Source organism: Dasypus novemcinctus, chromosome 19 (genome assembly GCF_030445035.2).
Source record: "Dasypus novemcinctus isolate mDasNov1 chromosome 19, mDasNov1.1.hap2, whole genome shotgun sequence".
NCBI lineage: Eukaryota > Metazoa > Chordata > Mammalia > Cingulata > Dasypodidae > Dasypus > Dasypus novemcinctus.
In genome coordinates this window covers 34149027-34170156 of record NC_080691.1, presented here as the reverse complement: position 1 = coordinate 34170156, position 21130 = coordinate 34149027, and the positions used below count along the sequence as shown (strand labels likewise).

General features: G+C 51.2%; 1 protein-coding gene across 5 annotated transcripts in view; it reads right to left on the bottom strand.

Moving 5' to 3' along the window:
* SGSM1 (small G protein signaling modulator 1) overlaps window positions 1-19551 on the bottom strand; it is an 89734-nt gene extending 70183 nt beyond the window's left edge. For 2 of the 5 annotated variants that reach the window (XM_058281556.2, XM_058281557.2), the window contains exons 1-2: window positions 19447-19551; window positions 19310-19353 (exon numbers count right to left, since the gene is read on the bottom strand). In XM_058281556.2, coding sequence (XP_058137539.1) covers window positions 19310-19353; window positions 19447-19465 — 63 coding nt within the window. In that variant the 5' untranslated portion in view covers window positions 19466-19551. The remainder of the gene's footprint in view (window positions 1-19309; window positions 19354-19446) is intronic. The other 3 variants (XM_071209837.1, XM_071209838.1, XM_058281558.2) reach the window with 3 other exon arrangements.
* Between the last annotated feature and the right edge of the window lie 1579 nt (window positions 19552-21130).

Sequence of the window (21130 nt, the reverse complement as noted above, 5' to 3'; positions counted from 1 at the left end):
TGAAAACACCCCCCAGTCCTCCAGGGCCAATCCAGACGCCCCTCTCCTCAGCCCCTCCGGAGCCCCCCATCAGTGGATGAGGCTCCCCCTCCTCCCAGCTCCCCCCGCAAAGCCCACTGCAAAGGTTAGAAGCACTGGGCTCTGCAAGCAGCTTCAGAATTCAAACCCCAGCTCTTCCACGCACTAACCGCACGATCTTGAGCAAATCCTATCCCTCCCCTGAGCCTCAGCTTTCCCACCAGGAAAATGGGGATGCTATAGTAGCAGCTGCTGCACAGGCATAAGATAACACATTTAAAGCCTTTTTTACCCAATAGCTGCCACATGGTAAATGCTCTATACACTGGCTTTAAGTCATCACAAGCAGCATTTATTTAGGAGGTTTCACTATGTGTCTGGCATCATGCTTAGAGACATTATCTCATCTGATCCTCACAATAATTTGGTGAGATGGGTGCACTCACCCTCCCCATTTTACAGATGAGGAAACTGAGTCACAGTGGCCTTATCTGAGAGCACATTTGCAAATGGCAGGGAAAGGGTCCAAACTGAGGACCATGTGCAGTGTTCCCTACTTCCTTCCTTCATTCAACAGAAGCCTAAGGGTGTTTCCCACGTGCCAGACGCTCCACACACCTGAGCCCAGAGATTCACAACAACCACGCTATCTAGGTGTCCTCTCATTATTCCCATTTTCCTAAGGAGGCAGCTGACTGGGAGGGGCAAGATACCCTGGCCTGGGAGGCAGCCGGGCTTCAAATCCGGGTCTCCTTTGGGGGCTTCGGTGGCCCCAGGTGGGGCCCCAGCAGCCGGGCAGCCTGTGGCCGATGCTCCCCAGGCCGAGCCTCAGTCCCAGAGCTTCAGTCCCAGCGACTCTGCTCCCCCAGGGCCGGGTTCCAGCAGCTCCTGCAGCTCCGCCTCCACCCGGCCAGCATCTCTATGGTCCACCCCTCAGGCACCTCCTGCCTCTCTCTCCACCCAAGCCCGCCCACGGAGGTTCCAGCAGCCCCCTGCAGCCCCGCCTCCACCCGGCCAGCATCTCCAAGGTCCACCCCTCAGGCACCTCCTGCCTCCCTCTCTGCCCACGGAGGTTCCAGCAACCCCTGCAGCCCCTCCTCCACCCGGCCAGCATATCCAAGGTCCACCCCTCAGGCACCTCCTGCCTCCCTCTCCGCCCACGGAGGTTCCAGCAGCCCCTGCAGCCCCGCCTCTACCCGGCCAGCATCTCCATGGTCCACCCCTCAGGCACCTCCTGCCTCCCTCTCCACCCACGGAGGTTCCTGGCTCATGGTAATAAAGAAATGTCCTCTCCTCGCTCTGCCACTCACGGAGGATGCTGGCGGATGGGGACCTCTCAGCAACACGCCGAGACCTCCTCCTGAACGGACCCCCCTACCCTGACCTGCAATGGGCTGTGGGATCCACATAAAGAAGGGGTCTGGGGTCTCAGCTCAAAAGCCTTTCCTGCCACCCCCAAAGTGGGACTCTCAGGGCCACAGGAGACGGGCAACCTCAGGCTACGTGACACCCCCTCCCAGGCCACCTCGTCATGACATTCACCAGGCAAGACACCCAATACGTGCCTCGGGAGTACCCAAAGGCTGCTGCACCAGAGATGGGCTCTGGGCACCCACTGGGGGCCCCATGCACAGGGCAGGGCCAGGGACCTCTGCAGAGAACACCTGTGTAAAAACAGGCTCCCTGTCCTTGCAAAAGGTTCTCTAGAGTCCCTGAGTTCTCTTGCCAAGTCATCTCACCTGCCCCCACCTCTGCTGGCTGGTGTCCCACTGTCTGGATCTTTCCTTTCTGTGTTAGGCTCTTTGCGCGCAAAACATCTTGCTGTCTCTGTGTTTCTCTCTAATGTGCACGTGTGCACACCCCCACAAACACACACACACACAGACACACGTCACACTTCTGCAGCTCTTAGAGTAGCATCGACACCCTCGTGCCAGCACACGAGGCCTGCCGTACCTGCCCCCTGCAGCCTCCTCTCCTCCCGGCGCTCCCCTCCCTCAGCTTTCTCAGGCTCTCCAGTCTCCTTCCTACCTTAGCGGCGTTGCTCCTGCATTCCCTCTGCCACCCCAGACCTCTGCATAACCTCTCCCTGTCACTCTGCTCTCAGTTCAAATGTCACCTCAGGGAAGCCCCCCGGCCCCGACCCCGGCCCACCCCAGCCTTTCTCTTTCCCAGCGCTGCTTTCTTATCATCCTCAGATTCTTCCCCTTTATTCATCTGCTTGTTTGTCCACTGCTCGTCTCCTCCCTCGAGACAGGTCAGCTCCAGGAGGGCTGGGACCTCACCTGCTGGGCTCATCGCTGCCTCCCCAGCATCCCGCACAGAGCTGGGCACACAGTAGGAGCTCAGCAAATCCTGGTCCACAGATTAAGCCTCCCTCTCCTGGCATCTCTCTCACACGCAGTTCCAGGACAGACTTGCCCCGCCCCTCGAGCCCTCCCATCCATCCTCACACATGGGTAACGCAGGAAGCCACGGGAGCGTGTCCTTCTACAGTCCTGCGGGGAGGGAGGGAGGAGCGAGGGGGGGCCTCGATAAAGGCAGCAGGTGGAGCGTCAGGACGTGAGTCGGATCCTCCCTCCAGGGCCACTTCCCTCCACCTGCTCTACCCGAGTGAGCGTGCTCAGGCTCGCAGGAGAAGCAAAGGCCTCCCTCGCCAGCTGGTGGCCCGAGGCCGCCTGGCCCCGGTCACTCGTTTACTGGCCGGCTGCAAACAGGCGCCAGGCATTGTTTCTGAACAGGGTGAAGACCCGTCCACCCGGCTGGGCCAGCAGGAGGGGTGTCCCGGGGCTGCGACTCCTACAAGCAGGTGTCCCGTGGCTGCCCTGCACAGGCCTCGGACACCCCGATAAAGAGGCTTCCTGATTCGGAAACATCATCCACTGGGGGCATCTCAGCAACACCCTCAGGGACAGTGACCAACAGAGCAGGCGGCGCTGGGAGCCCCCGCCCCACAACCAGCCGCCCTCCTGCTCCATCGCAGACGAGGGCCTGCGTGTTTCCCTGCCCGGCCATGCCCTGGAGACCGTCAGCTCTCTCCCGCGTGCTGTGCCTGCTGCTGCGTGGGGCTGGGCTCCCCCGCAACGCCCGCCACCTCTGCGGACCCCGGGCCTCGTGGAGGAGAAAGACGCAGGCTCCAGAGCGGGCCCAGGGGGGGTTCCCAGCCGGATGCTCAAAACACACAGGGTGACCCAGAGAATGGGCTTAGCCACCGCGTCCCCACTTTTCGAAGGAAAGCAGTGGAATGCTGTGTCGAAGGGCTTGGTTTGAAGCCTGGATCCCTTTCTGTGACCTTGACACAAGCTGCTTCACTTCTCTGTGCCTCAATTTGCTCATCTGTAAACTGGGGATAATAAATAGATCTACTCCCTGAGGGTTTTCTTTTCTTTTTTTTGGGGGGGGGGGGGGTTGGTTGTTTCTTTTTAAGATTAAATGTGGGAAGCAGGCTTGGCCCAGTGCCCAGTGGTTAGGGCGTCCGTCTACCACATGGGAGGTCCACGGTTCAAACCCCGGGCCTCCGTGATCGGTGTGGAGCTGACCCACACACAGTGCTGATGCACGCAAGGAGTGCCGTACCATGCAGGGGTGTCCCCCTCACAGGGGGGCCCCACGCACAAGGACTGTGCCCTGTAAGGAGAGACGCCCAGCAGGAAAGAAAGTGCAGCCTGCCCAAGAATGGTGCGGCACACACGGAGAGCTGACACAACAAGATGACGCAACAAGGGGAGACACAGATTCCCAGAGCTGCTGATAAGGATGGAAGGGGTCACAGAGGAGTGCACAGCAAATGGACGCAAAGAGCAGACAACTGGGGGGGGGATAAATAAAAAATAAATCTTAAAAAAAAAAATGTGTTAATGTATGTAAGGCACTTAGCACAATGTCTAGAACACAACAGAACTTTCTATACTATACCTATGGTGTTCAATATGGTATCGCTAACTGTATGTGCTATTGAGACCTTGAAGTGTGGCTAGGAAAATCGAGTAACTGGAGTTTTAATTTAATTTAATGCAAATACACACATCTTCCTAGTAGCTACCTATTGGACAGTGCAAGTCCAGAACATAGTAGGTGCTCAGAAAATGCTAATCACAGTTATTATTAAGAGTTGCTGTTGTTGCTCTACTGTTATAATTATCAGGAAACTCACTCGTTTAGAAATTGGGAGGCACAGTTCATTCCTGGGATCTTGCAGGTAATTCTGGACCTTCTGGGCTATGGACCCCTTAGAGCTGCTGACGAAAGCTGAGACTCCTCTCTGCATAGAGCAAACACTCAGTGTTTCAACAGTTTCAAGGGTTTGCATGCCTCACAGTAGGAATCACTGACCCAGCAGACACTGGCAACACAGTAGGTCCTCAGGCAGCACTTGCTCAAATGGGATCATAACCAGACACAGCGTACAGAAGTAGACACATCCACTGTCAGGGCCTGAGCTCCAAACACCGGCACTGTCACCCCCAGCTTAAGCTAGTTTTACTCAGATCTATCCAACTTGAAACGGATAGAGCTGGCAAAAGTACCTGCTCCACTGCTTCTCAGCTGTGTGATCTTGGTCCAGTTTCTTAACCTCTCTGAGCTTCAACTTCTTATCAGTAAAGAGGGTAGATGTTTGCACCTACTCCACAGGATTGCTTTGTGAATTAAATGAGATAAAGCAGAGCAGTTGGAGAAGTGATTGATAAAGGGTAGTGGCTATGATTCTAATTTATGAACCAAGTACAATTTAATAAATATTAATAATTAAAGGGAAATCCATTCCCTTGGATGTGCTCCAAGTACATCACCAAGACTCTTGAACAGAGTCTCAACACCTCATTATTTTTTAAATGGGGTCTTACTGCAGAAGGACTTGTTGCCACAATTTGGGCTTCTGCAAAATTACGCAAGGAAAAAAGCACAAAATTCTATTCATCTCTCATCTTCTCGTACTACCAAAAGGGAGACAAATACACTTCCTACCTTGCCCAGGGGCACAGGGCAGGTAAGTGGCAGGCCACGAGGCCCATAGGGGTCTCTGACCCTCCTCAGGTGCAGGGATTATCTCAAAGAGGCCACTGGGCTCCCAGACCCAGAGAGAAGACCCGCTGCAATCCCCAGGATGGTAGCGCAGTCAGTGGTTCAGCTCTCATGCCCAACTCCCCTTGAAGGCTCATCCCTCTAGGTCCTGAGAAATCCCCTTCTCATCGCTCAGCACTGCCTGCCGGGAGGAGAGGCACGCCTCCCGCTCAGGACATGCCCAGGGAGCACAGGATTCCATGCCAAGAGCATCTGCAAGTTCACATGTAACCAGAACGGGCAGCAAAATCTCCCTCTGCAATGGAGTCTGGCTCACTCCCAACCGGATGAGCCAAGCATGGCGCCTGGGGCCTCGATGAAGACTCTCAAATGCCTGACAGTGATATCATAAGGGCAATCCTGCCCAGCAGGCGGTGCCCGCACTGTCTGATACTCCAGGAACCTGCAGCTAGAGAGGTTCAGGCAGACACTAACCAGGAGGACCACAGATGGACCCAGGGCTGCCAGGGCCCAAAGCCTGGCCCTTTCCACCATTTCATGCTCTCAGCACAGCTTGTGGCCACATGTGGGGTGTTGGTTTTGACTCCAGAGCAATGCAGAGCAAGGTCCTGGAGCTGAAGCCCTGGGCTGGACCACTCTCCAGGGCCATCATCTTAGGCCAGTTACTTGCCATCCTTGGGCCTTAATTTCCTCATTTAAAAAGGAGAGTCTTTTATCTACTTCATGGGGCATTGGGATAACCAAATGAGGTCATCCATATAAAATGCTCAGATTAAAAAAAAATCTTCATCCCATTAAAATAACTTTAGTTCAGCTCTTACTTTCCTTGAAGGGAGTGAAGGCTCCCAAAAGGATTTATCAATCAGCTACTCAGTTTCAATAACTCTAAACACAGACTTAGGAAACTCACAGTAGTACAAACACGGAAGATTCGGTTCTTAGAAAGTAATGCAGGCCAAGTCACACGAGTTCTGATTCTTAAACTCCTGCAGCCACCCTACCTTGTCCACTGAGAAAGAAGGCACATAAGAACAGAAGGAACTTGCCAGGGGCCACGTGAATTGTGAGGGGCAGAACTGAGTCCCCTTAGGATCTGCAGACAGCAATTGACCGAAACACATTTTACTACCTGCCAACCAGCGGCAAATGCTCCCACCAGCTCCCTAAGGACTCCATGAGGTTGTGTGAGGGGGAGACGCAGCCTCACTGCATGGGAGACACAACTAAGCAAGAGAGCCAAAGTCCCTCTGCCACCCTCATCACAGCAGGGCACGGCGCCCAGAGCTGCCACGGATGCCAATCACAATTAAAAACTCCTGGAAGTTCCCAGAGGCTGCCAGCCCAACGCTGTCACTGTGGGTCCTTAACCCTGTTTGAGAGGGAGCAGAGTAACCTCCATGCACATATTGGGGTGCCTGTACGTCGATGCCAATCTAAAAATAACCAGTCAGGTAATTATAAATGCTAGTATGACTGTAATATATGTTTACTATGTAACTTTACTTTTTACTTCTTAATGCAATGCCTTAAAGTGATGATAAATCTAAAATGCAATGCATAAAATGCATAAAAAGTGATGATAAATCTATCATTCTGGACATATAATGTATAAAGATATAATTTGTAACAAGTTCAACAAATAGGTGGGGGGGACAGAGGGGTATAGAAACAGTGTAACAGTGTATGAACATGATGTTGAAGTAAAGTTAGTATTAAATTAAACATGATTATTATATATTTAAGATGTTATACTTAAACCTCATGGTAACCACAAAGAAAATACATGAAAAAATATATCCTGAAAGAAACAAGAAGGCAGTCAAAATGTTCTAAAACAAAAAATTCAAATAAATATGAAAATAGACATTAACAGAAGATTTGAGGGACAAAAGATGTAAGACATACAAAGACAAAATAGAAAAATGGCAGAAGAAAGTCATGCATTTTTAGGAGTTACTTAAATGCAACCATTTGCACTGACCTCTCCAGTAAAAAGGCAGAGATTGGCAGAATGGTTAAAAAGAAAAAAAAAAAAAGAGCATGATCAAATTATATGCTACTTACAAGAGCCTCACCTTAAATTCAGAGATACAAGTAGGTTGAAAGTGAAAGAAAGGAAGGGGAAAAAAAAATACACCGTGCAAATAGTAACCAGAAGAGAGCTGGGGTATCTATACTAACCTAAAATAAACTAGATGTTAAGTCAAAAACTATTAAGAAGAAAGGCCCCTACATACTGATAAATTCAACAAGAAGACATAATAATTATAATTATATATGCACATAATGGCAAAGCTCCCAAATATATGAAAAAAATAACGGCAGATTTGAAGGGAGAAATAGACGGTTCTACATTAGTAGCAGAGACGTCAATATATCACTTCCAATAATGGATAGAACATCTAAACAGAAGATCAATAAGGACAGAGATTTCAATGATACTACAAACCAACAAGACCTAACAGACATATATACAACACTTCTCCAATGGCAGCAGAATACACAATTTTCTCTACTGTACGTGGATCATTCTTGAGGCTAGACCATATTTCAGGTCACAAACAAGACTTGAAATTTCAAAAAATATTTAAACCATACAATGTATATTCTCTGATCATACTGGAATGAAATCAGAAATCAACAACAGAAGGAGAACTGGAGAATTCACAAACAAGTGGAGATTAAACAACACATTCTTAAACTGTTGTAGAATTTGAGAGAGGTTCAATTATTTGCGTATAGAGAGGCCAGGACTCAGGAAAGATTTTGAGAAGGAAAAATGGTTTATTGATGGCCGGCCGGACTCGGGAGCTTTCTGTTTCAATCCCGAGCCCCGAACTTCTATAATTATTTATACCTTTAAGACAAATTTTACCTTCACAGAACACATTCTCTTACTTAAAGTTACTACAATACCTTCTAAGAACCTGGGCAGAATGCAAACATATTTTGGCTCTGACACCCTAGGGAGGGAACTTTACTGCATTTATTCTGATTCTGCTTTTCACCCCCTTCACTTCCCCCCTTCCAGGCAGTCGGGTGCACAACAATCAAACAGGAATGCGGCTTTGAATAGAACGTGTGAACTCACTGGAAAGGGGCAAGCCGCTCCCCCCTTCCCAGCTTTCAGCCAAAATGGGCAGACAGAACCTACTCAAATTCGCCAACACTACCAGGGACCCAGCCACCCTGACTGGGGCAGCCCCAACAAACTTGGGTGCGTGGCGCAGACACAGATGGCCTCCAAGCCCCGGCAAAGGGGCAGACCAGAGATAAGACAGCAGAGCACGCGCAAACATCCAGACTCCGCAAACATCCAGGCTCCTCAGTTTTGCCCCATAATCATTTCACCCCCTTGCCAATGGCAAGGGAGGGTTCTAGCTCTACTGCACTCTACTTTACATAAGGACACAACTCCAACACTAGCATTGAGCTGACACAGACGGAAGCACAAAGGTCACTAATCTGACCCACAAGTTTATATATATATATTTTTTCAGCATGGCTGCCCCCACAGCCATCACAAACCTTAGAACACTTAACATTTGGTATGAAGCGAATTCATTCACAATTTAGCACCATAATAAAATATTTCAGCTAGACTTTTTCCACTGTTTAAACTTTATACCCAGACCAAGCTCCACCAGAAAAGCCGAGCCGTTTTCCTGTACCAAGTTTTTTGTTTTTGTTTTTTTTTAATCTAGACCAATTTCCAGGACGTTAGGACTTGAACCTATAAACGGCCCTTTTTATTAAAATCAAGCCTCTACTCCTTTAGTGGATATAAGACTAGTACCAGATTCTAACATGCAGTTAGACAAACCCAAAACACCAGGGCTTTTTCCCGGTTTTTCTCCAGGACATTAGGACTCGAACCTATAAACGGCCCTTCCTATTAAAATCAAGACTCCACTCCTTCAGTGGATGTGAGACCAGTACCAGATTCTAACATGCAGTTAGACAAACCCAAGACACCAGGGCTTTCCCCCGGTTTTTCTCCTTTTCCCAGGCCTAGAGAGAACGGCTTCCCCCCAGTTTTCTGGGGCTACTAGGGTTCTCTCGGGAGGTGATCAGCCTCCCCTTCCTAGCAATTAAAGCTAGGGCCTTCCAGACTGTGCTCACCCGGGGAGTCTTACCTTCTTCCATGTTCAGAGTTCTTTTTCGTTCCCAGAATCTTTCTCTTCACACCTTCCATTGCCCTCGATTTTTGTCGGGAAGATTCTGGTGGAGCCCACATCTTTTCTGGATTAAATTTAATCCAGGGGCGCCCAGATTTGGGGTTCACCTGAGTCCTCCCGGCTTCCTCGGGGATTTGGAAGGGGCAGCAAAATGCTACTGTCCCTGGCCTTTGTTTGGTGTCCCTTCGTGGTCGCCAAAAATGTTGTAGAATTTGAGAGAGGTTCAATTATTTGTATATAGAGAGGCCAGGACTCAGGAATGATTTTGAGAAGGAAAAATGGTTTATTGACGGCAGGCTGGACTCAGGAGCTTTCTGTTTCAATCCCGAGCCCCGAACAAGAGTTTGAATCCTTTTTTATACAGAGAGGAAAGGCCAAATGGTCCTTTTGTTTCAGTTCTCAATAGGCTTCAATTAGCATATATCTTTCACATCTTAGGTAAGCTTTTAGCATGGACTTCAAACATTCTAGATAAGCTTTTTAGCATATTTTGTTTGCATTTCCCCTAAATACTTAAAATTTATAGACCTTGCATTCTTAAACTGTTTCCTGGGACTGGAGTCCTTGCCATTGTTACCAAGGGCAGGACTGCAGCCTCTTAGCGTCTCACCCACAAGTCAGAGAGCTTAGGTTAAATCTCTGAAGAAACAAAGAGCCTCCCACCCATAGCCCACATCAAAATAAAGGTGAAGGATCTACCCCCTATGAATTTTTAGGCCAGCAAAGGCTGGTCTGAAATTAAAATGAAAAAAAAAGTTTAGCTATACAATGTAAAAGTAAAAGGAGAGGCAGTGTCTGCCAATCAAAGACAGTTAAGGAACTAAGGATATCTCTAGAGCCCTCAGGAGCCCTGCTATTTGACGTTCTGTTCACTGTGGCAGTTGAGATCCTGCAGAGACTTGCAAAACCATAACCTCTGTAATGACCTCCCAACTAACAGTGAAATCTCTTAGACATAAAAACTCATTTGTATTTACTATTTTCCCCTTTTGGCCAAGGTCCTTTTCCAGATACACTGCTAACTGGTGCTTGGTAATAATCCCCTGGTGCCAGGGAGGCTCATCCCTATGAGTCATGTCCCATGCTGGGGTGGGTGGTTGGGGGAGGAAGTGTGTTTATATTTTGAGTTTGGCTTAGAGAGAGGTCACATTTGAGCAAAAAGGAGGCTTTCAGGTGGTAACTCTTAGGCAGTATATAATACTAGGCTAAGTTTCAAATCACAAGAAAAGGTTCATATGAAACTATAAGGGCAGACAGCTGAGGAATCTGGCACCCTGTCAGTGGGCCTTACCTTGGAATTTATACTCCCCAGTGTAACAGAGTTGGACTCTTTTATAGGTTCTCTACACATGGCTCTTCTGTCCCATTTATCTGAACCCATCATTAGCACAATACTAGATAAATATATGTCCCAGAAACTTAGATCTTTGGTCCAACCATATGCCAGTTGAGTCCTGAATTTCAACAGAGTTGCAATACCTACTCTCCAGTTCACAGAACTCACCCAGGACAACTAACAAGGAGATGAAGATGAACAATCGCCCATCCCAAAAAACAGAGAGTGTCTGCAACTGCAAGCAAGATAACTCCATCCACCTGCCCCTTGGAATCTAAGACCCTTCTCAATTAGAAGTACAGTGGGCATCTCCATCCAAAAATCCTCATGACTGGGGAATGAACACTGGACTAAAGTAGACTTATTATTATTCTAGCAATGGAAGAACTCTTATCATTAATGTAAAGGTAATGGCCACCAGAAATTCTGAGGGATGGGAGAAGGAAGAATATGTGTAATATGGGGGCATTTTTAGGACATTGGATTTGTCCTGCATGACACTGCAGTGATGGCTACAGGCCATTGTATATTTTGTCATAATTTACAAAATTGTGTGGGACAAAGTGTAAACTATAATGTAAACTGTAGTCCATGGTTAGCAGCAATGCTTCAATATAGGTTTATTAACTTTAACAAATGTACTGCACTACAGTAAATGTACTACAACAAGGATGTTGTTAAAGTGGGGAGATGTGGGGGGGGAGGGAGTGGGCATATGGGAATCCCTTACATTTTTTAGGTAACATTTATGTAATCTAAGGTTCTTTAAAAATAAAAAAGTTAATTATTTTTTAAAAAAGCAGTCCTGATATATATATAGAGAGAGAAAGCTGCTAACCCTCAAGTTTCAAAAGGAAAGGACAAGTACCAGCCTTCTCCTTCCTATTTTCTAGATGTTCAGTAAGAAAGCATGGCAACCAAAGCAATTTTCCTTGACTGGCTCCATCAGTCTTTCGTGCTAGAGGTTAGAAAATACCTTGCCAGCAAGGATACATTAAGGTAGAGGTTCTTAACCATTTTTTGTTCCACGAACCCTTTTGCCAATCAGGTGAAAACCATGGACCTCTTCTCAGAATGTAGTGGCAGACAGTTTTATGACACTCAGCACTGGAGGCCAGAAAAAATAAAGATAATAAGTTGATGTTTTCAATTTCAGCTCCTGGACCCCCTGAAATCTTTCCACGAACTCTTTGGGGGTCCGTGGACTTCTGGTGAAGAACCCCAGCTTCAAGGTCTTAATTGCTTCTGGACAAGGCCCAGCCACCCGGAACCCCACTGAATTCCACGTTGAAGGAGCTGAAGTCGTCTACATGCCACCCAACACAATGTCTCTCACTCGGCCTCTTGGTCAGGGGTGATATGGACACTTATACTGCACACTACGCACACTACTCAATGCAGAGGCTCGTAGAGACCACCGAAGGAAACCCTGACGATGGCAACGCAGGGAAAGGGTGGAAGGAGTTCACTATTGCCAATGCCATGAGTGTCACTGAGAAAGCTACAAAAGCTAAAAAAAGACAAAATTCAGAGTTTTCCTCTGGTATGAAGGGGAGACCAAAAAATTTTACATGGATGTTCAAGATAGCGGAGCACCGCTCAACCCCGTGATGTGGAAGGGGTAACCATATTCAGCTGTAAGAGGGAATGAGGTTTTGAGACTTACTGCAACATGGATGAAACTTGAAGACATTATTGAGTGAAACAACCCAGATACAAAAGGACAAATGTCTTACTGTCATGAAATAATTAGAGTAAGTAAATCATGGAACACAGGTGGCCAGGGCCAGGGTGGGGTGGAGTTAATGCTTCATTGGTACAGTTTCTGTTTGGGGCGGTAGAAACATTTCGGCCAACGGATGGCGGTGATGTAGCACACGACTGAATCATATATTTGAATATAGTTAAAAGGGGAAATTTTAGATTGTATATATGGAACCAGAAAAAAAAATTTAAAGGTCAAAAGACTGCATATCACGAACAGTAAACCCTAATGTAAACTATGGACCATGAATTAATAGTAAAATTATACTAAAAATGGTTTGTCAATTCGAACAATATGGTACCACACTAGAGCAAACTGTTCATAATAGGGAAAACTCCGGATATGAGGATGGGTATATGGAAGCTCTGAATTACATGCATGATTTTTCTATAAAACTATAACTTCTTAAAATATAAAATAATAAAATAAAGCTCCCAGAAGCCATGTTGCCAGAGACCTGCAAGAAGCACTGAAACACACCGTGCGGATGTGGCTGCGTTATTCATGAGGATTTCTGCCATCTGGAGCCCACAAACACGACACATGCAAACCGATTTAAGTCTATCCTGCGGGCGTCACAGAGCCGGAAATAGCCCGCGTGGCATTCCTACACTCACTCAGTCGGCAAGCATAGTCGGAACCCCTCCTCAGCACAGGGGGTTGTGATTTCCAGCCCAAGAAGCAAAAGCCTGCAATGAGTAAGAGAAGTTTCCTCTCCCGCTTGATGACCTATGTCCTTACTTCTCCCTTCTTGCCCCCTACAATTTACTACCCACCTGCAGCCTGAGCAGTCCTATTGCAACAGAGATGAGTTCACACTCCTTCCCTGCTCAAAATCTCCCACGGCTCCCATCTTACTTGGAGTACAAGACAAATGCTCCCGGGGCCACAAGCACCTGCCTGATAGGCCTCCTGCTCTTTCTCTGACCTCATCTCCTCCTCTCTCCCTGTTCACTCTGCTCCAGCTTGACTGGCCTCTGTGCTATTTCTGGTTCCTGACTCAAGGCTTTTGGATATGCTGTTCCCTCTGCCGGCAACACCCTTCCCCCAGATGCCTTCCTCCCTTCCTTCAAGGACTCAAAGTCCCCTCATCAGAGAGGCACCTCTAGACCACCTCTCTGGTGAGATATTCCTTCTCAAACCTCTGTAGCTTCTTTCTAGATTTACATCCCTCGTAGCACTTGTCCCCTCTAACATAAAGTTACTGTTTAAGTATCTGTCCCCTCACCGGACCGTTTACTCCGTGAAAGCATGTGAGCAGGGATGTTGCTTTGCTCACTTTTCAACCTGTACTCCTAGAACAGAACCTGGCACACAGTAGATGCCCAATAAATACTAGTTGGAGGAAGTAGGGAAGGAAGGAGAGAGGAAGGGAGGAAAGGAGGGAAGAGAGAAGTTAGCCTCTTTCTAAGAGATGGCAGAGAAGGGTCCTTCCTGCAGAACAGTTCAGGCAAGACCCCCCCACCCAGCTCAAAGATCTTCTATAGCTCCATGCTATCTGGTGGAACATGTCCAACGCTGCTGCCTGGCCTGCGCAGCCCTGCACAAGCTGGGATGAATGGCTCTGTCCTGCCTCAGCTTCTTCCCACCACGTACCAGACCCCTCGCTGTGTCTCCAGGGATTCGGCTAAAGCTCAGAGCTCCACACCACCGCCCTCTGCTAACCAGGGTCACAAGCACGCTCTTCAGGTGCTGGCAGAGTGGGGTCTGAATCTTGGCATCTCCACTTACTGCTGTGTGGCCTTAAAGTAAATTGCTGAACTTCTCTGTGCCTCATCTACCAAGTGAAGGTGATGATAATTCTACCTCTTAGGGCAGATGAAGGAGGTCATGTATGGGAACAGTGTCCCGCATGGAGTAAACCTGCCATAAACGGTAGGAATGACTATTATTATTACACAGACCAATCTCTTCCTTCTGCCCAAGCCCATTTTGCAGACAAGAAATGGAGGGGAAGGCTGTCTTAAACAACATGGCAAAGGAGCCCGGGCTTCCTTCCACCGCCCAACAATGTCCATTTTAACCCCAGAGACCCATGCAAAATAATTCAAGAGAAGGGAAGCCTTGGAACTACACCACACAGTGAACCCCAAGTTAAACCACGGCCTATGGTTAGTAGCACAAATTATAAAACTGTGCTTTCCTCAGTCGTAACAAATGTTCCACAGCCTGGCATTACTAACAGGGTGGGATATGGAAATCCTGTATTTTATGCATAATTGTTCTGCAAACCCACAATTTCTCTAATAAAGGGGGGAAAAAGAGAGAAGGGAGGATAAATGGATCAAGAACACAGGGTTGCCAACAGCCTTGCCTAGAAGACTGAAGGGGCAGGGTGGGGCAGGGTCTTCAGTACAGATTAGAGCGGGGATTGCTCTACCAGCGCCGACGTTCGGGGCCTGAGAATTCTCTGCTGTGGGGACCCTCCTGTGCAGCAATTCCCAACCTCCACCGACTGGAGGCCAGGAGCAACCCCTCCACCCTCTCAAGCTGTGACAACCAAAACCATCTCCAGTTATTGCCAAATGTCCCCTGTAGGTAAGTTGGCCAGATTTAGCAATACATACTTATACTAAAAAACGATTTGTTGTGTACCTGAAATACAAGTTAACTGGACAACCTGTATGTGATCTGACAACCCTACCTGCGGGGAGGGGGGTGGACAAAAGCATCCCCTCACCTTCCCCCATCGCTTCAAACATTAGTCATCTCCCTTCCCCATCCCAGAGGCTGGGAGGCTCTGCGCCCCCCACTCCCACCCCCAATCACCCAGCTTAGCAGCTGAGACCACTGCATCACAATTACACCTTTTCACCAGCTACAGTTCAAAGAGCGAACTGCAGCTTCCTCTGCAGCTTCCTCTCCCGGCTCCACCTCCTCTCCCTGTCCTTTCCCAGGGGGTCTCTCCTTTTCAGCCCACAAGCCCCTGCCTGCTCCCAATTAAGAGGCCTCCCAGGCTCAGCCCTGAGGCAGGAAAACAAGGCAGTTAGTCACTTTGCTTCCGTTATCAACTCGCATCACGTGGCCGGGTGCTTTAATGGCAGTCGTCATGGCAACGGGAAGCCAGTCCCTGCTGGCTGGCAGAACCAAAACAAAATTAAGGGGGGGCAGGACAAAAAGGGAGGGGAGGGCCAAAAGAGCAAGGATGAAGCCAGCATGCAGCTGGCTTGATTTAATTGGAGGAAATCATGCTGAGGACACCCTGTCTCCAGCGTTCCCTTGGTGGCCCAGGGGAGACAGAAAAAATAAGGTACGAAACAGGCTCTAGAGAAGCTCATGCTAATGGGATGGGTGTGATCACATGTATTATCTTGCCAGGCGAATAATTTTCATCCCCATTATGAATACACTGAAACCCAGACCCTTGTAAAGGTAAAGACACAAGTCTGAGATCATGCAATTAACGAGTTCCACCTACTTCTTTCCATATGTCCTCCCAGCTCCCTTCCCCCTGCTTCCAGGATAAGATCACATGCTCCACCTCTTCTGCATCAGGTACACTGGCCCTCCGTTCTCTCTCCACCCCATTCCCTTCCATTGTCCTTCAAACCCTCAAATTGAGGGTGCTCCCTCTAGCCACAAAGCCCTTGCATATTCAGTTCCCTCTGCCAGGAATAGTTTTCCCTCCCTCTCCCCCCACCCCATATTTTCACCTAAAAGGTCTTTTCATCCTTCAGACATCTTAAACATCACTTCCTCGGGGAAGCCTTCCGCAGCCCACAGCCTGCCCCTCAGCCCTCTCTGCGCAGTCTGTAATTACACTTTTCCACCTTGGAGCAGCCATTTGGGTCTGTCTTCCCCACTGGAATGCTGACCCCAGGAGGACAGGACCAGGGCCTGCCCTGTTCATCGCTGTATCCACACGGCCCATCCCAGGGTCACGCCCCCAGATGACCCTCAGCAAATAAATGCATCGTGATTTGAACCCAGCTCTGCCTGAGCCCCAAGTCCCTTTCCGACCCTGCCTCCATGGTGTTGGGTCACACTCGCTCCCCGCGTCAGCCCTGGACACGGGCTCCAGCTCCACAGCCTCTGCTGTCCCCCTCTGTGGCTGCAGTGATTTGGACTGAAGCTTGCAGAGCTGCCTGGCTACTCTGGAGATGCTGATTGTCTGCTGATGGTTGAGGCTCCCCTTCCAGAAAGGAGGGAGGGAGGTGCCTCTGGGCCAGACAGGGAAGCAGCTCCTTCACTGCACCCCGAGGGCAGGGGGGAGGAAGACCCGTCTCCCACAGGTTTATGCCAAGAGCTGCCCTTCACCATTCACCAGAAACCAGCGCTCTGACACCGTGGGAGATGCCCCCCCAAAAGAGGTGGGCAAAGGACGGGTAGGAGAGGGGAGGCCAGCTTCTGGGAGCTGAGTGGGGCTAGTCGCCGCACTCTCAGGGGCACCCATGCCGGGCGGGGCCTCAGGCAGAGACCTGTTCCCCTCTGCTGGCCTGAAGCACTGAAGCACCCCTTCACTCGGACTGCAGGTTTCTCATCTGTTCAGTGGGAATTATACCATGCACACATCTGAGGTTGCGGCGAGCATTAACAAGGCACTGAACAGACGTGGATACCCCACTGGGCATTTTGCGCTGGGGGGGCTGGGGTGCAGGTGGTAAGAGCTCGGCTGTGGTGTCAGGCAGACCTGGGGGATGGGTAAGTCCCAGCTATGCCCCTTCCTGGCTGTGCTCTGGGCAAGATGCTTCCCCTCTCCGGTCTCAGTGCCCATGCCTGTAACCCCCCACCTCACAGTACCCTGTGGGGCACAGGGCATGGCACATAACACCTCCCAGTAAATGGAAGCTCTGATGACTAAAATGATTTGCCTCCCAGAAATGCAGAATTCAGAAACAGCCCCAACTTGTAACTGAGTCCTGCTTCTGATTGGTGGTCTGGGGTTAAACTGGGGCTCACGGCCTCTTGACCAACCTTGCAAGGTTCTGTCCCTGCCTTCTTGGGCACCAAGCGGGAAGCCAACAGGTCCCTCTAGCCAGGAACCGGCCTCAGCCCTAAGCCAGGCAGAAAGCTCTGTCCACACCCCAAGCCTGGCTGCCCAAGGGAGAGGACAAGGTCAGCCCCTGGCCCAGAAGCATCGTGTCCTCCGCAGCCTGCTCAGTAACTCAAATCAGTCTAACTAAAGGACATGGGAACCTACGCTTCTGTCTACAGGTGGGAAACCGAGTCCTAGAGAGGAGAAGGGACTTGGTCAGGGCACTGAGGGTGTTGGGGCCAGGGCTGGGACCAGGACTCTGGCCAGGGTGAGGGCAAAAGGAGAAGCACCGCCTTGCTCGGATGCCTGGTGGAGCTGCCTTCTCCCTGCAGGTGCCTCCCCAAATGAGCCAATCATTTCCTTCAAAACAAAGGCACCCTGGGTGAAAAGATGTAGGGAGCACATAGTACATCCAGGTCTGGATGGAGGAGAACAGAGAGACAGCAGGTTCTTAACCTGAAGGCTTTGGGGAATCTACACCACCCCCCACACTCCCCAAAACAGTCATCAGAACGTTGTGGGTGGGTAGGTTTTGGTGGGAAGACGTTCTGGACAGAACTTCCTTTAGATCCCCACTGGGGTGTCTACAAGGGTCTGGGGTGAGAACTTCTGGGCCTTTCTGAGGGATCCAATGTGTCCTGCAGGTCTCCTTATTCAGAGGGCTGATTCTTTGAACATAATGGGATTCCTCACCCACAGAGACACAGGAACAGCAACAGGTTCCCGCCCCACAGCTACCTTTGGAAGTGGTGAGGAATGAGAGCGGTTGACTGCCACTGCGTAAGGCAGGGGCTCCTTAGTGCTCAGCGCTGCCCCGTCGTACCAACACCCCAACGTGTGCACACACACACGCACACACTCCCAGTGCACACATGCACACACATACACGCACATACACACATGTGTGACAGTCAGGCACAGGGACCATGCGACTCTCCAAGTCCTCAGTCTGAGGACATACAAGGTCCAGAGACGCTGCTGCTGAGGCAGCTACAGGGTCTCAGCCTGAGGGGGTGAGATGACCCAGGAGGGCGACACACACGTAAACACACACACACTCATGTGCTACTGGTCCCAGCCTCACTCCTTCACAGCCAGACTCATACATCACATAGATAAACACACACAGACTCAAACTCACAAATACACAGATCTACATAGAGGCACACACACAGACACGCACACACAGACATTCACACACACAGTCACAGCAAAATCCTTAGCCCCGACAGGCAGACAGAGGCTCTCAGGTACACACATTCACAGCCACGTGTCCCCATCCACACAGGTGTGTGCATGTGCATACAAACACACACACACCTCCAGGCACCTAAACGTTTCCCAGGCCCCCACCACTACAGATTCTTCCCCAGGTAGAGTGGAGCGCAGAGGGGCAGGTGAATCGGGTCTGATTCCCATGGGCCTGCCCGGAGTGGACCCTCCCTGTCAGGGGAGAGCGGGCACATGCCCACAAGGGAGCAGCGCGACGCCTGGGGACACTCGGGGGGGGGGAGTCCCCTGGCTTCCGACATGGCTTCAGGGACTGAGAATTTGAGGGTTGGGGGAGGAAGGATTTATTTTTCCAAAGCAAACCTCTCGCTTTTCCTGAAGGCGCCTCATCCAGCCCCCGCCTCTGTACACCCCGCCCCATTCAGTGGCAGCCCCCAGGGGCTTGTCATTTTGAAGACCCCCGCCCCACTGAGACCACCCGCCTCGTGGAGGGGTCCCACCCAGACACCCCCAGCTTTCCCCACGCCTAGAGGCCCCTCACGCTGCACCCGCTCTCGGCATCCAAACACGCAGAGGGGCCCCCGCCCCGAGGCCCTCACCCCGCACTCCCCCGCCCGCAGCCCGGCGGCAGGTGAGCACGCCGCCCCAGGTGAGCCCCGCGCCGGGGCGGCCGCCCCCCCCCCCTTCGCCGGGGGCCACCCCTCCCGGGGGCCTCCTTCCCCCGCGTGGCCTCGGCCGTCCGCTCCCCCCGGGGGCTCGCCCTCCGCGCCCGCGCAGGCACCCACCTCCTTCTTGACGGTGCGCAGCAGCCTCTGCCGGGTCTCCAGCTCTGTGGGGCGAGACGGGAGCGCGGCGGGTCAGCCGGGGGGGTCGGCCCGGGCTGCCCTCCCCCGCCCCGCGCCGCGCGCCGCGCGCCCCTTACCCGCGGGGCCCGAGGCCATGGCGGCGCGCGCAGCGTCCCGGTCCCGGCGGCGGCGGCGGCTCGGGGCTGGCGCTGGGGCTGCGGCCGCGGGGGCGGGGCGAGCGCGAGGACGGCCCAGGGCGCCGACGTCAGGCCCGCGGGGCCGCCCCCCCTCCCCCGCGCGGCGGCGCGGCCCCGGGAGCCTCCCCGCCCGCCGCCCCCGCGCCCGCGCCCGAGCCCGCCCCCGCGCCCGAGCCCGCCCCCGCGCCCGCCCCCGCGCCCGAGCCCCCCGCGGGGTCGCCGACCCTCCGCCCCGCGCAGGGCTTGCGTCGTTTGTTGAACCCAAGGAAGCGGTAGTCGAAGGTGGGGGTCCTACCCACCCTCTCCCTGCTTCGGTTTTCTCCTCTTTGAAATAGGTATGTTTCCCTCAGGCGGATGGTCCGCAACTTAAATGAAATGTTGAATGCAAAGCGCTTAACACAGATTCAGGGCGAAAAAAAAAAAAAAGCTGCAATCCTAAACGGTAGCTGCTGCAGCTTTTACTCTTCATTATTATTGTTAGTGAGAATCTTCCAAGATATCCTGCCTGTCCAGCCGAGAGAGGCCGGGTGTTAAGAGACTCTCTCCCCTACATGTAGGTCATTACTTGGGGGAAGTAGGACCCCCTCAACAAGGGCCACCAGTCAGCCAGGGCAGGCTTGGGACTATATGGAACCCAGACTTGTTCGATTAATAGGCCTATCCCTCACCCCCAAGTCCTGCCCAGAATGCAGCTCAGGTCAACAGATCTTATTGAGCCCAACTAGGTGCCAGGCACTGCTGGAGATAGCGAGATGAGCAAGACAGACAAAAAGCCCTGCCTCCATGGACTTTAAGAGGTAGACAACAAAATGAATGGCCAAATGATACGGTATGTTGGGATTCTGGGGAAAACACCAGGCAAGGGAAACATGGAGGGCCTGGAAGGGTGGGTTTGTCTTTTGAAATAGGATGGTGGAAGGAGGCCCCATTGAGGAGGTGGCATTTAAGCAAAGAGGAAAAGGAGTGAGCCATGGGGATCTCTGGGGGAAGAGCAGCCCAGGCCACAGAAACAGCAAGTGCAAAGGCCCTGAGGTGGGCGTGTGCTCACGAGTGTGACAAATGGCAAGCAGGCTAGTGGGGGAACCAGAGTGGCGTGAGCAATGGTTATGTGGGGGAGGTGGACAGAGAGGAGGTGAGCCAAAGAGCCATAGGGCCTTGACGGCCACTGTAGGGATTTGAATCGTGCCTTCCAGAGCTCCCCAGTCTTCAGTCCACCCTTCAGAAGGCCTGGGGGACAGCTCAGAGCATGCCCCCTTCCTGTAGTGGTGGATCCAGGGTCCCCTGCTTCCCCTTGTCAGTGTCAGGGGTCTCCGGCTACAAGCCACAGAAGCTGACTTTGATGAAGTTAGACAAAAGGGAAAACACTGAAAGGAGAATGAGCATTTCCAGAATCCGTGGCAGGTGGAAAAACTGGGAAATGGAATGAAACCAAGGCAGTTCCAGAAGTCAGGAAGGGAATCCAGTATGAAGAGTCACCCAGCAAAGCCAATGTGGTAAGGACGCCACCACTCTGATAAAAAAAAAAATTCGCACCTAGCTCCTTCTGTTTAAGATTCCAGTTCCAGGGAGGGAGCATCTCATCGGTCTGGCTTGGGACATACACCTGTGCATTCGCTAGAGGAGG